This window comes from Falco naumanni, chromosome 3 (genome assembly GCF_017639655.2).
Source record: "Falco naumanni isolate bFalNau1 chromosome 3, bFalNau1.pat, whole genome shotgun sequence".
NCBI classification, from domain to species: Eukaryota; Metazoa; Chordata; class Aves; order Falconiformes; family Falconidae; genus Falco; species Falco naumanni.
In genome coordinates, this window is record NC_054056.1 from 27,122,092 (window position 1) to 27,138,811 (window position 16,720).

General features: G+C 43.6%; 1 protein-coding gene across 1 annotated transcript; it reads right to left on the reverse strand.

The window, feature by feature from the left end:
• Positions 1-13,845: 13,845 nt before the first annotated feature.
• Positions 13,846-16,023, reverse strand: ERVFRD-1 (endogenous retrovirus group FRD member 1, envelope). Its single transcript, XM_040585755.1, is given in 1 exon segment — positions 13,846-16,023. A coding segment is annotated over 1 exon segment (2,004 nt). The 3' UTR covers positions 13,846-14,019.
• Between the last annotated feature and the right edge of the window lie 697 nt (positions 16,024-16,720).

Consider the following 16,720-nt stretch of genomic DNA (forward strand, 5'->3'; position numbering starts at 1 on the left):
TGAGTACATGTATGAGTTAGCTCCTTGACCTCATTCCATCTTCCAAGAAAATCTCTCTTCTCCTTAGCTTGCCTTTTGAGAACTGAAGGAAGAGGAAATAAATTCTCGCAAGTGCTCTTTTTTTCTTTAAGTGCCTTCCTTACTAACCTGGTTTGTCTTAATTATTTCTTTTCTTTATGCCTCCAGTGCTCCCAGGCAAAAACAAGCCCTTCTCTCATGTTTGACCACTGCTTCTTCAGTCATGGAAATTGAGTTGTTTACTGTTCTGAAAAGAGGTATAGAATTGCATGTATACTCTGGGGGGCAGGAAATAATAAGTAAACTTCACAAGTTAGGGAAGTAATTAAATGGATTCGTACTTTTTTTCTGGAGGGATTTTATATGTGCTTTAGGTAATAGCTCAGAATTTGTTAGTGGAAGGTGGGTTTTTTCTTTTACATTTTACCTGTTTAAAAATCTTTATATTAATTTTAATATTTAATATAAAACTCCTGACTATTCAGGCAGTTCATAGAGATTAATTTTAGTTTTGCCTATGAGGCAGAAAAATCCTATCTCCATTTCACTGATGAAGCCGAGATGGTAACTTGCCCAAAGTTGCCTTCGTAAGTCCGTGATGAGCAAGGAATGGATGTTAATACCCTCCGTTATTCCATGCCCCAAGTCCAACAGAGCCCTTCTGTATCTGAAATGAAACGGTACCAATGTAAGCTCAGTTTCCTTTTACCCTGGTGTTAGAGATTTTAAATTATTTCTGTCTGTGTTCTATACTAGTATAATTTAAGGTTGAAATTAAGGCAGCCGTAAAATAGGTTTCCTGCATTGTTGTTTGAAGCTTCTTTGCATTGTGTGCATTGTTACCGTCTTGTTGATTTGTTCCATTTTCTGTGAACACTGCTATAGAAACAAGCCAGAGAGCACAGCAGCCGTAGGAGAGGTGTGATATCATTCCCTTTCAGGTGGCTGGTCTGAATTTCGTTCTCCTTGCCACTGCTCAAAAGCTGCTGCCACTGGAAAGCTGTGAGGAGTTGTAATAATGTGAGGAACTGAGCATAGTGATATGCTGGATCTGTATCTTTTTGCCATTCACTTGTGGAGAAGCAAAGACAGTAATGCAATAAAGAACATCCTGGCGCAAATACTCAGCTTAGAATATGATGCTGACTTAATGCTTCTTTTCTGTACGGCTCAGTTTCTGATGTTTTTCACTTTTTTTTTTTTTTTTTTCTTCCTTGAGTTGTGATAGTAATGTATTGCTTCTCTACGCTTTTGGATATTTAAATATTTTTTCTTTGTTAGATTTCCCAGTTTTATGTTTCCTCTTGGTTTGGTTTTTTTTAATGTATTTCAGGTGTGAAGTTTTACCTTGTAATTTCTGTTAGACCTGTAGTACCGTGTCCAGTTCTGGGCTCCCAGGACAAGAGAGATACAGGGCTGCAGGAGAGAGTCCAGAAAATGGTCACGAAGATGATGGCAGGACTGGTGCATTTCTCCTCTGAAGAAAGCCTGAGCGAGCTGGACTGTTCAGCCTGGAGAAGAGAAGGGGAATCTCAGGGGAATCTTACGTGGTGTGTACAAATACCTGAAGGGAGGGTGCAGAGAGGATGGAGCCACACTCTTTTCTGCGGTGCCAGTAGCAGGACCAGGGACACGGCAGGCTGCCTCTGAACCTCAGGACACATAACTGTACTGTGAGGGTGACCGAGGTTGCACAGGTTGCCCAGGGAGGTTGTGGAGTCTCCATCCTTGGAGATACTCAAAAGGTGTCTGCGCACAGCCCTGGGCAGCTGGCGTCTGAGCAGGGGAGGTTGGACCAGATGACCAGAGGTGCTCTGCAGGTGTCTGTTAGAAGTGTCGCTACACCATTTGCTGCCTTACACTCGGCATTCTGCATGACCGTGGGCAGTGGTGCTAGGTGCCATTCTGCTTGCTCAAAACCCAGGTATAAATTCCACTTAAACACATTTCTGTATTATCAGGCATTTACGCAAGCATATATGCAAAAATCTATTGTATAGCAACCCTAGTTCCACGTACAACTGAAGCCGAGTTGCTGTGTCGGGTTGAACATTTGAACCCCAGCGGCACTGGAACGCACACGCAGTAAACGCTGCTGTTAACCAGCACACAACCTGTCACAGGGTGATCTGCTGTTTGCCTGTAACCGCAGCAGTAAAGGGGAAACTGATCAAATCACTGTCCCCTGGGCTTCTGGCAGTGTGGCACGTCTGAGTGCAGAACAGGCTCGGTTCAGCTTCTGCTGCAAACTGTCCTGGGATAGATGGTGACGTGGTCTGGGTCTGGGTGAAGTACCTGGTGTGGGGCGGGAGAGGGCTGCGAGGCAGCAGGCTGGGGCTGCGCACCACGCACCACGTCTGGCTGGTGATGTGCACCACGTGTGGCTGGGGCTGCATGCCACAGCAGGCTGTGCTGCACACCACATCTGGCTCGGGATGCGCACCACATCTGGCTGGGGCTGCGTGCCATGTCTGGCTGGGGATGTGCACCGCAGCAGGCTGGGCTGCACACCACATCTGGCTGGGGATGCGCAACATCTGGCTGGGGATGCGCACCACATCTGGCTGGGGCTGCACACCGCAGCAGGCTGGGGCTGTGCCGCCAGTGTGCCCACCCTGCACTCTGTGCAGGCAGCAGGTCCCTCTCGCCTCAGCTTGCTGCATTTTCTGGGTAGTGCTGGCAGTAAACTGGATTTACCAAGCCAAGCCTCACTCGCAGTTTAAGGAAAGCATTGGTGTTTACTTCCTCTGCAATCTGCATCTTGAGGGAACATGGGTCTCCCTGAACTCTCTGCCATTCCTATGGAAGGTGTTTTCCAGATGGAGATGGAAGCGGGTGCTCTCCCTGTCCGCCCTAGGAAGGACCAACACGGTGCTGTTATACAAGAGAGAGGCTGTAGCTCCAGTCATAGCCTGGGAAGCAACTGGGGAGCAGTTCAGTAGGCCACTAACATCATCTTGGGGAATTCAGACACATTTATAGGATCTGTTTACTAGTGCTATATGTAGAAGAATGAATCTTTCTTGACAGGCTACAGTTCCTATCTTTTTGCTTTTGCCTCATTCTAGGTTCCTGAACTCCTCTGTTTCCCCAGCACTACCGTAACTATTGGCACTCAGTGCTAACACAAACATGGATAGAACCAAACCTCTGAAAAGGCTTTTTCACACTGTTGTCTGCAGCTGGGGAACAGGAATGGTGCATCCCAGTGCCAAAGCACTGCAGAAGCTCTGCAGCCCAGTCTCACATATAATGGGATATTTTTGGCTGTGTACTACAGAGGTGTTTCCTTATTGCGTGCTTGTCCATGACTTCAAAACTTGCAGGCTCTTGTGGTAGTTCCATTACGTGGGTACTACTGCGGTGTTTTGCAGGACTACACATCACAGGTAAAGAGCCCTCAGCACAAAAAATTAAGGGCACTATAGGCTGTGCTTAGGAAGTGGGTTATGTTACAGGCTATCTATAGAAAGTAGAAGCACTTAAATTTGCAGGTAGGTGAGTTATTCGAACCCACCTCAGCTTTAATTTGAATGAGCAAGTGCAGCTAAGTAATTGTCCTTCATGAGCAAAACAGCGACAGCAATAGCAATGCCCCATCTCACCTTTCAAAACGACCTGTAGTTTAAAAGTTAAAAGTACCCCTTCAGAAGAGAGGTGGATCAGAAGAGACATGGATCTGTTGGAGCAGGTCTGGAGGAGCGCCACAAAAATGGGCAGAGGGATGGAGCACCTCTCCTATGAAGACAGGCTGGGAGAGTTGGGGTTGTTCAGCCTGGAGAAGAGACGGCTCCGGGGAGACCTTGTAGCTACCTGCCAGTACTCAAGGGGGCTTGTAGGGAAGATGGGGACAGACTTTTTAGCAGGGCCTGTAGCAATAGGACAAGGGGTAATGGTTTTAAACTGAAAGAGGGTAGATTTAGACTAGCTACAAGGAAGAAATTTTTATGATGAGGGTGGTGAAACAGGTGGAGATGTGGTAGATGCCCCATCCCTGGAAACATTGAAGGCCAGGTTGGACGGGGCTGATCTGGTTGAAGGTGTCCCTGCTCACTGCAGGGGGGTTGGACTAAATGACCTTTAAAGGTCCCTTCCAAACCAAACTATTCTATGGTTCTACGTCCAAAAAGAGGATTTGAGGCCCCTGAAAGGCTTTCATGCATAAAGCAGAGTTCATATAGGCTTCAGGCAGCGACTAAGCAGAATTTAAGCTCTTTAGGCTTTAACATGCCTTTAATCTTTTGTTGCTCTAGCCTAAAGTTAGGATTATTTGTTTTGTGTACTATCCAAATTTTGGTACTGGAAAATCATTTTAGTGAGAAATAAACTAAAAATTGCACTTAATAAGCAGTTCAAGCTAAAGCTGGTAGTATTCTATCCCTAGTTTACCCCATCCTATGCAGTGCAGCTAATAGTAAAATCTGAATGTGAGTGCTTGGCCTCTTCCAATGAAGACTCTATTCCGGCTGTCAGGTAGTATCACCATCCTTGATTTTAACAAATGAAAACAAATTCTACATAACTACATAGTAAGAACTGATTTTAAAGTAGCTAATCCTTACTGTGAGGTACACCTGGTTTTCCTGGACTCCTTATCCTTAATAAATTACTTATGCCCAGCTGTACAACCTTGGTTTGCATACTCCATCATTCCTGGGATTAAAGCAGCCTGAGATTAAGCAATCATGTTTGCATGCTTGCCAGGGATGAGACCAGTTACTGCCTAAAGCTTTTGGATCCCCAGGGCAGCTTGAATTGACCATCTTAGTCTTGGTAAATTTTTCATTGCAAGAGAGCTTCAATATAATCTATTCTTTCTCAGATAAGAGCTCATTTTTTCTGAAGAAGTTGAAGCATAGACTGTGTACAAATGATACATGTTTGGCTTCTAAATAGAAATGTCACTAACTGGGAGAGCCAGATTTTTTCCTACTGGCAGCTACACCTGTGTGGAGGACAGGTGTAACTGTGTATCGGAGAAATGCGATGTGGTATCTTTTACCAGGTTGGAATTCTGCACTGTGCGCTGTGGTAGGATGAGGAAAGCAATGAAAATCAAGATGTGTTGGACAGCAACAGCATTACGTCTTGGCCATCTTATGTCTCCATTACACAATGTGGGATGCAACAGATACAACGCAGGTTTCAGTAACCGGACTAAGAATCAGGACAGGGATTTTTCAAAACAAAGACAATCAAAATCCTGTTGAGTCTTAATGGCTTTACTGTTCTGAAAATACCAAATCAGTCCCCAGAGGACAGCATTGGATGGCCCCTCCCTGTGCAAATCTTCCCTTGCTGGCTGTGGAGATCCACTGCGAAGACAGATTGATCTTAAAATGTATACCTTGATTGATGGGCAAAGACATTATTTTTAGGTATGTTGAGACTTTATGGTCAGAAATAGGATGGCTCCTGTCAGTCATCTTCATTGAAGGTCCTTCAAAGTCGAGAATAGCTGTGCCAAACTGGAAATGAGTGAGCACGTTTGGTGGATAGGCAGGTGGCTGAAGGGAGCTGTGTATGATTTAGTGGGTCATTTCTTCAGTCTGCTAGATTTCTTCTTTCAGAGCTGTGGCAGTTGAATCAGTTTAGCTGTTCTCTTTCTGGTAATGACTTACAGTGTTAAAATGTGTATTTTTGCATTTGCACAGTTTGGAGAGGCTTCAGGTTGATTTATTTTCTTTGTTTTTCTAATTAATATTCTGTGGCACAGGGGATTCTTCATGAGCAATTTTCAATATTGACCTTTTTTTCCTCTCTGTTTGGTTTATTTATTGAGACTCACAGTAAAAATTGTCTGCATCGCTTCTTCCCTGTGTTCATTTATATTATTGTAATCTCTTTTCAACAGAATTGGTAACCTGTGTTATTTTCTCAGCCTCATGTAGTAAATAATGGTACATGTCTGAAGCTTATCACAACAGCAAATAAGATGGTGCATAACACATCATCTTCTCAAAATTGCCACAGCAGGGAAGGCTGGCAGTACATCCATTACCTCTGTTATTTCTTGCAAGAAGCTTAATTTTTCTGCGTGTGGATGTTGTAAGGCAGCAACAGAAAAAGAGCTGAGGTAGCCACAGGAGGCAGTGGGCCTTTGGGAGAAGGCTGTTCCTTTCGGTCAGAGGAGCAACCCACACTGCATTACTTGCAGTTTTATCGCCGTGTTTGCTCCTCTGCCCTGACCCTTTTTGGTTTCTCATTCCTGTAGGCTAGCTGGAGAATAGCAGTTGAAGACCTGGCACCCTAGTTACTAGTTTTATACTATGCAACTAATTTTTCTGTCATTTTGCATTCCTTTCACCGTGACAACTATGACTTTTTTGAGTTTCCATGGGCTTATTCTTTTCTTATCTTTTGAGCCAAGGGTATATGTACTATTTCTTTATGCAAAGAAAGTTTTGAATTGTTGGGGAAAAAAAAAAAAAGACCAGATCCCTCAAAATATGTAACCATTTTGCTCCTTTAAATGGGTGGTAGACACCTAAGAGTTTGTGTCCGCATTATTTCTGTGACGTGAGACTCAGAAAGCTGCTACACAGTAAACTCAGTAGAAACTGCCTGTGTGTACACTTCTCACTGAAAAAAACATGAATTATCTCATGTGTTTTGAGCACATAGGTTGTTCCTGTGGAATAGCTGGCAGTATAAGATCACGGTCTTCCCTATCCTGCAGTACTGTTCATGTGTCTGTGATCTGAACTCCGTTACATTTTGCAAGAAGCTGGAGTAAATCTGGGACTGAGCAGAGAGGTGTAGCCATACTTCCTTGAATACACATGTGCCTCATAACCTCAGAACTCTGCAAGAAAAGATGGAGAAAAATCATAGTGAAGTCCCATTGCCTGTAGAGTCTATTAATATCCAGCTATCAAAACACCAGTACCCGTAGCCTGTGAGCTGCACACTGCTGTAGGGGTGAACATACCCTCTCTCTGCTAAACCAGTTAATATTAAGTGTGAATTTATACTCGTTATATTATCCTACTGACAAATGCAACCAAATCAGTTTTTGAACAGGTGTAGTTTCATCTCAGTTAATGTGCGAGCTACATACTGACTCTCTCAACTCTCAATGAATGTGTGTAGTCAGTGGATTTATTTGGTGGAAAAACTGACACTTATGACTCTAACTTAAGTTAGCCTCTTTTCCTCCGGAATGCTGGTATCTAAAAGCAAACCAAGTGATTTACTTGGATTTGTTACCCAGAAGTCTGTGGCTGACACTGCTGCAGATTATTTTTTAAACGATGGATTAATAAAGTTCTGTTCAGTCCTGATTCCCTGTTTCTCCACAGTTGTCTACAAAAATCTATACTGTTAGTTTGCAAGAAGTGCAATAATGACAAATTCATACCAATTCTATTGAATGTAGTGCATTGCACAATGTACCATAAAGCCTGTTGACACATATGAGCGGTGTGGACTGGAGATCTATTGTTATTTCACTGCAAGAGGATTGTAACTGCTAGTTACATTTCAGAGGAGAACAGAAATCTCAGAATAACATCTCATATCTTTAGGATTTCTTGTTGAGACAGAGGAGCTAGTGCTTCTTTCTGCCAAAAAAAGAACATGTTTCCTGAAGAAAAAAAAAACTTATTTGAGACCTTTTCTTGTAAATAAAGGATAGGGCGCTGCTATGAGCTCATATGTTTAATATGCACGAAATTAGCATTTCATGCAGAGTAACTAAGAACAATCGTTTTTTAAAGAAACTTAACACAGACATTTGTAGAAATTCTTGAAGAGCAAAAATGTACTAATTCCTACAAAAGGAGATCACCCAGCTCCTCCCTGGGGCTGAGTTTCACCAGTTTAAACTCGTTCAAACCCAACAGCCAAACCGAAGCAATTGCATGTATATTTGGCTTGGGCTGAGGCCAAATTTAATCCTTAGGGAAAGTGTAGGGAACTTTTGGGTGGTAGGAGATGCAGAGGTTTCTCCAGAAAACCCAAACCCAAGGAAGAACAGTTTGCACTTAATGGAAAATACTGTTTGATCTAAGATGAGATGTTACATTTTTAGATAATGTTACCATCAAAAAGCCAAAAGAAACAAAGAACTAGATTGGCAGAAGTGCTGGAACAGGAGACTTACCCAGTGCTCTAGTTACCATACCAGTCATCTTGGCTGCTGGAGACTGTTTCAGTCCCTTTTCCTTAAGAAGATTGTAACATTGCCAGAGATGATACTGATTTTATAGAGTAGTTCAAATATGAGGATGGAAAGGTGAAGGGACAGTATCCCACCAAACTGTACAACGTAATCTACCTGGGCATTTTTGTAGCTAGTAGAGAAGGGAAATAATAGAATTAGGTCTTCTATATAGGTTTTCTATAAATGGTGAACTGAATCTTACCAGTTCTATAGGGTGAAATCAGCACATTTACAAATGATTCTGTTCAATTTTACTCTTTGTATTTCCCTAGCATGTAGCTGGAGCATCAATACCTGAGAATCTGCTCCTTCCACTTCTCTTACTCCTCCAAAGTAAGGCTGGGATGACAGTTTAGCAGGAGGTCAAGAGTACATTCTCGATGTGGAGAAATATTGGGTCCTGTTTAACCCATACTTTAGAGATCTGGCCACTCTGCAAGTCCTCTAAAACAGAAAGCAAAGGGGGGACAAATGCCAAAATACTATCTTGTTTCTCCTTGCTCTTGCTCTAGACTTCTTTGGAGAAGGGGACTGCATGAGTGTGGGAGGGGGTTTATTTTTTAAAATGGTGTCTTCATTAGGAATATTGAGTGCTAGTATTTTATTTGAGTTTCTTAATTGGTATTCATGTAATAGATTTTTAATAGTTTATCCTAAGGAAAGTCTTGAGCTAAATTAAAATCAAGTTCAGGTTTTGATAATGTAATGCACAGAACATTAATTTTATGGGGAAGTTATAACTATCCCCAGCCGGAGCAATACAGTTTGCCACTTTATCCCTGCCCAGATCCCCCACACCTTTCCTCTGCCTCGCACCCAGGCATGCAGAGGATGAAGCACTGGAGGAACATGTATAGCATTGTTTTAAAAGTGCTTAATTTGAGGAGCTAAAATACCTCTCTGTTACTGAATAGTTAGAGCTTTGTGTCTCTGCAGGGCTGCCGTGAGGCCGAGAGCTTTAGGTACATTTTCTGCTGTCTCGTAAGCGTAACCTTAATTGAGTTTTCTGGATTTAGAGTGCTTGGTTTAGAGAGAGTACTTGAACCGCCTGGCTATCGCTGTTTGTGTCGGGGTGACCCATGCCTAGCTCTGCCTCCCTGGTTCCCAAACAGCTCTGCTGTATGAAGTTGTCCTCATCACGGAGAGCAAACAGAATCCACAAGCAGTCAGCCGCCCCTGAAAAATGACGAGAGGTTTCTCCCCATTTCACAGCAAAAGAGGAGAGGACAGCTGACACAGGAATGTGGCACAGGGTGACCCTAAGGTGGGCCTGCTGGATCCCAGCCTGGTGCCTTTGTACCGTAAATGCTGTATTTTTCTTCTTTTGTTTTATAGGTTGCACTTTCGGTCGGTGACTTCATGCTGCTGTTTTAGGAAATGGTATTGCATGGCTTTATTCCCATCAGCTGACAGGGAGGTAAGAATTTCATTAGCTTGACAACTGCTCTCATTCTGGCTGGTATAACATGAAAAATGTAGTTTGAAAATACCTTCCAGGGCTGCTGTGGTGGCCCAGATAGGGCTGTGTCAGAGACCCCAATTCATTTTATAGCCTTTCAGTCCTCTGGATGCCACGTTCACTAAGTAGACTCCCGCAGGTTTCTCCACAGCAGGCAGAAGGGCAGCTGAGCAAAGAGCTTAGTCAGTACTTCAGCAAGTGTTTGGATACTTGCTGGAGATTCATCAGGAAATGCTTCTGATGCAGTAACTTCCTAGGGCTGCCTTAATTAGCACACAGGCTTGCAGCCGTCTCTACGCCAGGATGCTCTCTCACAGCAGCAAGACAGAAGTAGGTCCCTTTCCCACCCAGCTACAAAGGGAGATATGAGTCTCCTGGGCAATGTGACCCCAAAGCAAAGAACTCCCATCCTCATCTGTGAGTTACGGATTAAAATGTTCACGTGCCTAACTTTATTTAGGGAGAATGTTCAAATCTTGAAAGCCTGAGTATTCACTAAGTAAAATGGATCTGTACATCCCACTTTCCAGACAGAGAACACAATTATACCATGTGACTCCTGCATCCTCTCAAAATGCCTTGACCGTCGAGCACCCAGCTCCTCCTGGATAAACAACAGGCTACAAATTCGTCACAAAAATTGGCAAATAATGTTGAATTATAAATATATTTGAGAAAATTGTACTGCGGTGCCTGACAATTCATTAAAAAAGAGGAGCTGAAATTGATCAAATGAATTGTTTGTTACTAATTATTTGCCTAGTGCTAGCTGTGATGTGAGACCTTGAGGGTGGGAATAAATTATCTTAATGAGGGATTAGGTTAAGGCATGTTATAAATTCTCATTTCAAGAGCTAACCCCACCATTAATATATTTGCCTATAACTGTGAATCTTCTTTAATAGCTGCCTGTCTTCTTTGCACTGCATAAAATGTTCCTCCTTTTTAAATCCGTGTTCTGAAAAGGAAGTATGTGGCTTCCCAGATTTTATCTTTGTTAGAAACACCAAAGAAATACCTACAAGGAAATAACAGTAATGTAGACTTTAAGTTATATTTCATTATGGAGAAAGAAATACTCACATCCCAAGGACAGATGAAGTACCAGATACCTTGTACTGTGAGCTAAACACATCTCTGCTTTTGTAAACCTCATTTGTATAGCACATGTGGCCTTAGAGATACAGTTTTGCAAGCGAAGTGAGGATGAGGATGGAGAAATGGGGATAAGCTGCTTTATACAACTTGGAAGGGAAAAGAGGAACAAGGATGCATATATTGTTTTGCTTGTAATAGAATCAAGAGTTGCCTCTTATAATCCAAACACAGTACAAGCTCATGAGGGTAATGTTTGCCTCAGACGATCCAAGTAGCAAGGATTTTAAATCTGATTCCTCCATTAAGTTTCTGTAACCGCATTATTATCATACTTAATTATTATACCTGCTATTAATAATTCATAGCAAAATCTGAGACAGGTAAATCATAGGCTGATTGAGATAGGGACCATTTCTCTTTATGTATTTGTGCAATGTCTCGTAACTCTAGATACTACCGCAGTAAAACGACCATGTAATAATAAAACATTATGTTCCTTTCTCCCTGTCTCTTTCCCATTTTCCTTAGTTGTCCTCAAAGTGCTTTTAAAAGAAAGGGCATATCATTGTCTGTATTTCTACAGGCAGCTCAGCACCCACAGCCACTCAGCAGGTCAATGTGGCCACCAGCGCGCGGACATGCAGCTCCCCATGCTGTGCCTCGTGCATCAGCCCTACGCATGCTCTTTCCCTTAGGTATTGCTTCCTCAAAAGATCAGCAGTGCTGGCTATTTTGTAAGTTGAGGGTGGAGAATTGGGAGGATGTATTAGATGGTCTTGCCTTTCTGTGAACTCGTTTTGTTTCGGAATTCATTTGATTGAATTTCCTCTGTATTTTTAAGGTATGATATAATGCCACGGTTTGCCAGAAGCTTTAGAGCACTTTCTAAAAATGATACTTTACTTGCCTTCTTTTGGGTTTGTCAAACATACACCACTGTTTTTTACTAGGTACCCGTCTCCTCCTTTCTGCAGCATGTATAACTGCTGAAGCTCTGGGAGCACACCGGAGGTGACACGCTGTCCATGCAAAGTGTCAGAGCTCCTTGGCTGTGTCCATCTCACTGGGAACAGAGCTGGGGCCTCCCTGCTTCCAGAGAGACTTGTTTCTGAGCACTGTCCAGACCCTTGCTATTGAAATTCAGAACAGTAACAAAATTCGCAGCATTTATTATCCTATTTGGCATCAATTCAGAGGCAGCACTTGTGTGTTTGTGTTTGTGCAGGAAAGATTCATCACATTTTGGGGTCAGCTACCTTGTCAGCTCCACAAACACATACACACGCACACAGAGAGAGAAGAAAAAATGAGCTTAATACGCTTCATTCATGTCAGAACTTAACAACTTTAAGAGTGCAAATATTCTGCAGTCACTCATGAAAAGAAATTTTTAATAATAAATATCTAACAATTAATGGGCTGGTAGCTGCAGTTGTCTTCAGGGCATAATATCTAATTTCCTTGCAATGTTTCATATCCTTACTTTTCATGCTGCAACAGTCTATCATTAAAACCAAATGCAGGTTTCTATCACTTTTATTTATTTTTCAAATCAACTTATAAATCAGTGCCAGGCCTTGTTACAGATGAGTTCCAATAAATTATCGGCTGTGGACAAATTCTGAATGTTAAACATCCTCTGTTTCTCCCTTTTTTTCCCACTTACTGTGCTCTGGTGTCACCCTCTGAGCCTGAAATACACGGCAGGCAGGGGGTTTTGGAGGGTTTATCCCCATTCTAAACAAGATAAGAACCTGGCTACTTACTTATGTGTTATTTAAATAACGTAAAAGCTTACATTTTTTCAGGGGAAAGAAAAAAAACCAAAAACCTAGGAAAACTGCTTGATACAACCTGCAACAAAATTTGTATCTCCGGACTTTAATAAGATAGACATCATCTCTTTTACTTCCAGCTGACAGGTAATTCCCAGAGCAACTTGTAACCCTAATCTAACTCATATTAATTCTTTTACCAATATGCTCTGTCGTTGGCCTTTGGAAGCAGGTCATAAGTGCTTTTGTGAGCTAATGCTAGCTTTTCCTTATCTGATCTGTCACTTCTAAATTGGGTTATTGAAATTAGTGGTGTATTGCTGGTTTTGATATGACTTTATCAGTTAAGTCAATTTTATTTCTAGTTTTAGCACTAGGCTGAGGTACATCACATGGTCCAAAGTGACATAGCCTTGTGTGGCTGATGGGAAACTCTGACCATTGCAATTAGTAAAATGACCTTTAAAAATGTTCTGGGTTGCAGTTGTCTACAGCAGGGGTGCAGCAGTGAGCGAGTTAGTGGTGGTCCTTAGCCTGAATGAACCCCATATCAGATGAACGTGTATGGAAGTAAAGATGCCCCAAACCCCATTCATTTATACAAAGCCCTCTCTAAATGTTGTGTTCTCTCCCAGTTTTCCTTTTTTGTGTCTCTTCCATTCTGCTTTTTTGTTGTTGTTGGTTTGGTTTGTTTTCTTTTTAACTTTTATGCCTCTTCTTTCTTTTACATCTCCTGGGTTTTTGACGCTTTCCTTCTATTGCTGGACATCATGATTTCCAATCCACACGGAGAGACTATGCAACTCACCTGGAATGCTGTGTTCAGCTGTGGGACCCCCAGCACAAGAAGGACATGGACCTGTTGGAGGGCCACGAAGAAGATCAGAGGGCTGGAGCACCTTTCCTATGAAGACAGGCTGAGAGAGTTGGGGTTGCTCAGTCTGGAGAAGAAAGGGCTCCAGGGAGACCTTATGGTGGCCTTTCAGTACTTAAAGGGGGCATATAAGAAAGATGAGTACAGACTTTTTAGTAGGGCCTTGTTGCCTTCACAGGCACGCGGTGACCTGGTTCAGGAACGGCACGGCGGCCGACCCCTGACTGCGCGGTCCATCAGCTCACAGACACCAATGTGGTGGATGGCAAATGGCGTTTATTGCTGAACGACACGACACTATATAGCCTAGGTTTACAATGTCACTTCCGTCTGCTTACATCATAAACTAAAAGCTGTTGGCTACCTGGAGGGGGGCCCTGTGTTTCCGTACAGCGCGAGATCTTCCGGCCGCCAGGCCCTACCTAGCAACATTTCCCCCCCCCCCACCCCCCCCCCCGCCCCATGCTTAACTAAACAGGCTAAAATAGTAAAAATATTTCTAAAAAAGAGTACAAAGATAAGGCACACTGAGCAATTGGCACTTGGGAAGCGACTGGGGGTAATGGAGTGTAGCTTGGGATACTTGGGGAGAGCCAGGGAGAATCGAGGGAAATACTGATCAAGTACGTTTTTAAAGCAGTTGTTGGTGTTCTACAAACATGATGTTGACCCTTTCTAGCCGGCTCTTGACAAAGGACACGAGCTTGTTTAATATACAGGGTCCGAAGATCAGTGTCAGCAGGATTATTGCAATCGGACCTACCAAGGTGGATATCAGGGTGGCTAGCCACGGTGATTGGTTAAACCATGATTCAAACCACCCTTGTTGGGCGTCCCTGTCTCTTTTTCTTTGAGCCAATCTCTCTCTCAATTTGGCCATCGAGTCCCTAACTACTCCGGTGTGGTCAGCATAGAAGCAACATTCCTCTTTCAAGGCGGCACACAGGCCTCCTTGTTGCATAAACAGGAGGTCTAATCCCCGCCTATTCTGCAAAACAACCTCTGATAGCGAGGAGAGGGATTGCTCCAAAAAGGTAATGGATTTCTCGATTTTTTGTAGGTCTTCATCGATGGCAGCTTGCAGTTGAGACAGGCCTCGTCACTGGGTCGCTAGGGAGGTCACTCCCGCGGCTGTGCCGGCTGCTCCCAAACCAAGCAGCGTCGCTATTGTTACAGCTGTCAGTACTTCTCTTTTTTGAAGCCTGCTATTGGCTTCTCCCCAGTAGCGGTACATTTCTTCTTCTGGGTGGTATAGGATCCTAGGAACAATCAGAATTTGTACACAAAAGTCAGCAGAATCGTCAAAAATTTTGGGGGACACACAGGGGGTTACTCCTGATCGATGGCAGATCCACATTCCGGGTGCGGATGGGATCGCCCATTTACAGGTCTTGTCAACCGCAACGGTTCTTGCGCCGACAGCACTATCCCAGCTTGCTGGGGCGACATTACCAATACATACGCCCAGGCCCCTGACTCGGTTCAAGGTAACTCCTTTCCATGGTGCATCCCACCTGCACTGGGTTGGATTGCTGTCTGATGAATAGTCAAAGGAAGCATCGAGGGCAATGCCCTCGTGGAAGGGGGGATAGACGTCATAACATAACCAACAGGAATTCATGAGATCCGGGTTTGACTGATTCAGTGACCGAAAGGTGGCATCTAACACGCTAAAAAATGGCTTGTCGGGTAAATGGTGAGAGTTCATGTTAGGTTGGCTTGAGGGAACTATCTGCTTGGTTAGTAAGGGATCGGCTGGGGCGGGCATGGCAGTCTGCAAGTTTTCTTTTCTTTGCTGGTTATTGCTTTTGATCACGACGTTGGGGCCAATTGCTGTTCCACTTTTTACTTCCTGTTTTTTAATAAAAAACAGTCCCCCCCTATCTGTGCCGGGTTGCCAGTATCTAACGCCCCAAGTTTTGCTGATGGTCCATCCTAGGTCGTTTTCATTGGTTACGTTTAAGAAAATATATTGGCAGTCACATTTCCCTCGGCATACTGTTCTTCCCATCCCACTTGGTCTCCTAGGGGTGCAGCCTGTTGGTCCCCAACTGGCCTTAAGAAACGGGTCTGGTTTCGCTACCTTCCAGCCAGATGCGATGGTTTCACAGCCCCAGCGAGAACAGTAATACTGATAAAGGACGTTACAGTAAGGTTTGCCGGGGTTAGAGCTGGGACACATGTAATACATTATAGTGTTCGAACAGGCGGTTGAGAGGATTAGGTCACAGAGATATACTTGAAAACTAGGGGGTCCCGGGGTAACAATCCTTTGTAGTATTTTCTGGTCCTCCCATCTCGCTAGTACCCATTCCCACGGCTGATGTTCATACAAGCTGCTAGACGGCGTTATGAACCCCAAAATTGAGATCACACAAAAACATCGCAGCCCCGCCTTGCGGGAGCTGTTTTGCCGTTGTCTGGACTCCGCCGGTGCAGAGCTCTCAGATGCGGACAGGCCGCTTGCCGACTCGTCGTCTTCTCTTGTCACCAGGGTATACGGGTTACGGGGGTGTCCGATGATCCGGTCCTGCAGATAAAAACTCACAGTTTTCATTAGTTTTATTCTGAAGGTCTGGCTTGATAGACTTAAGTGGACACCATTTGATTCTGTTATCTTTTCTGACCGCAGCATACCCTTGCCTGTCAGAACTAATTTCCACCCTTGTTCCCACTAGTAGCAATAGGACAAGGGGTAATGGTTTTAAACTAAAAGAGGGCAGATTTAGATTAGATATAAGGAAGAGATTCTTTACTGTGAGGGTGGTGAGGCAGTGGAGCAGGTTGCCCAGAGAAGCTGTGGGTGCTCCATCCCTGGCAGTGTTCCAGGCCAGGCTGGATGGGGCTTTGGGCAACCTGGTCCAGTGGAAGGTGTCCCTGCCCATGGCAGGGCGGCTGGGACTACATGATCTTTAAGGTCCCTTCAAACCCAAACCATTCTCTGATTCTATGATTCAGTTAATTTTACCTCCTTGAATTCAAGTAAACTCCAACCCGTTCCTAAAATCATATAGGGAACCAAGTGGAAATTGCCCAGTGTTCCTTTTTCTTCTCCTTTTTAACTTTTTTTTATCATAAACGCCCCTGTTACTAAGACTCACTGTTAATTTATCAAGTGATATTTCTGGGCGTTATCTGACATCTACCTTCTGGATAAATTATGTCATTCGATACATTGTTGAATGGCAAACAACATTAATCCTTAACATAAAATAGAATCCTTGAAGAAAAACAAGAAGAATTTCTAATTTAGCATGGCTAAACCATGGCTTGGATAAGAACCAGAAGTGCAGAGTACGCAGCCATTTCAGACACTTTCTTTCCATCTGAAT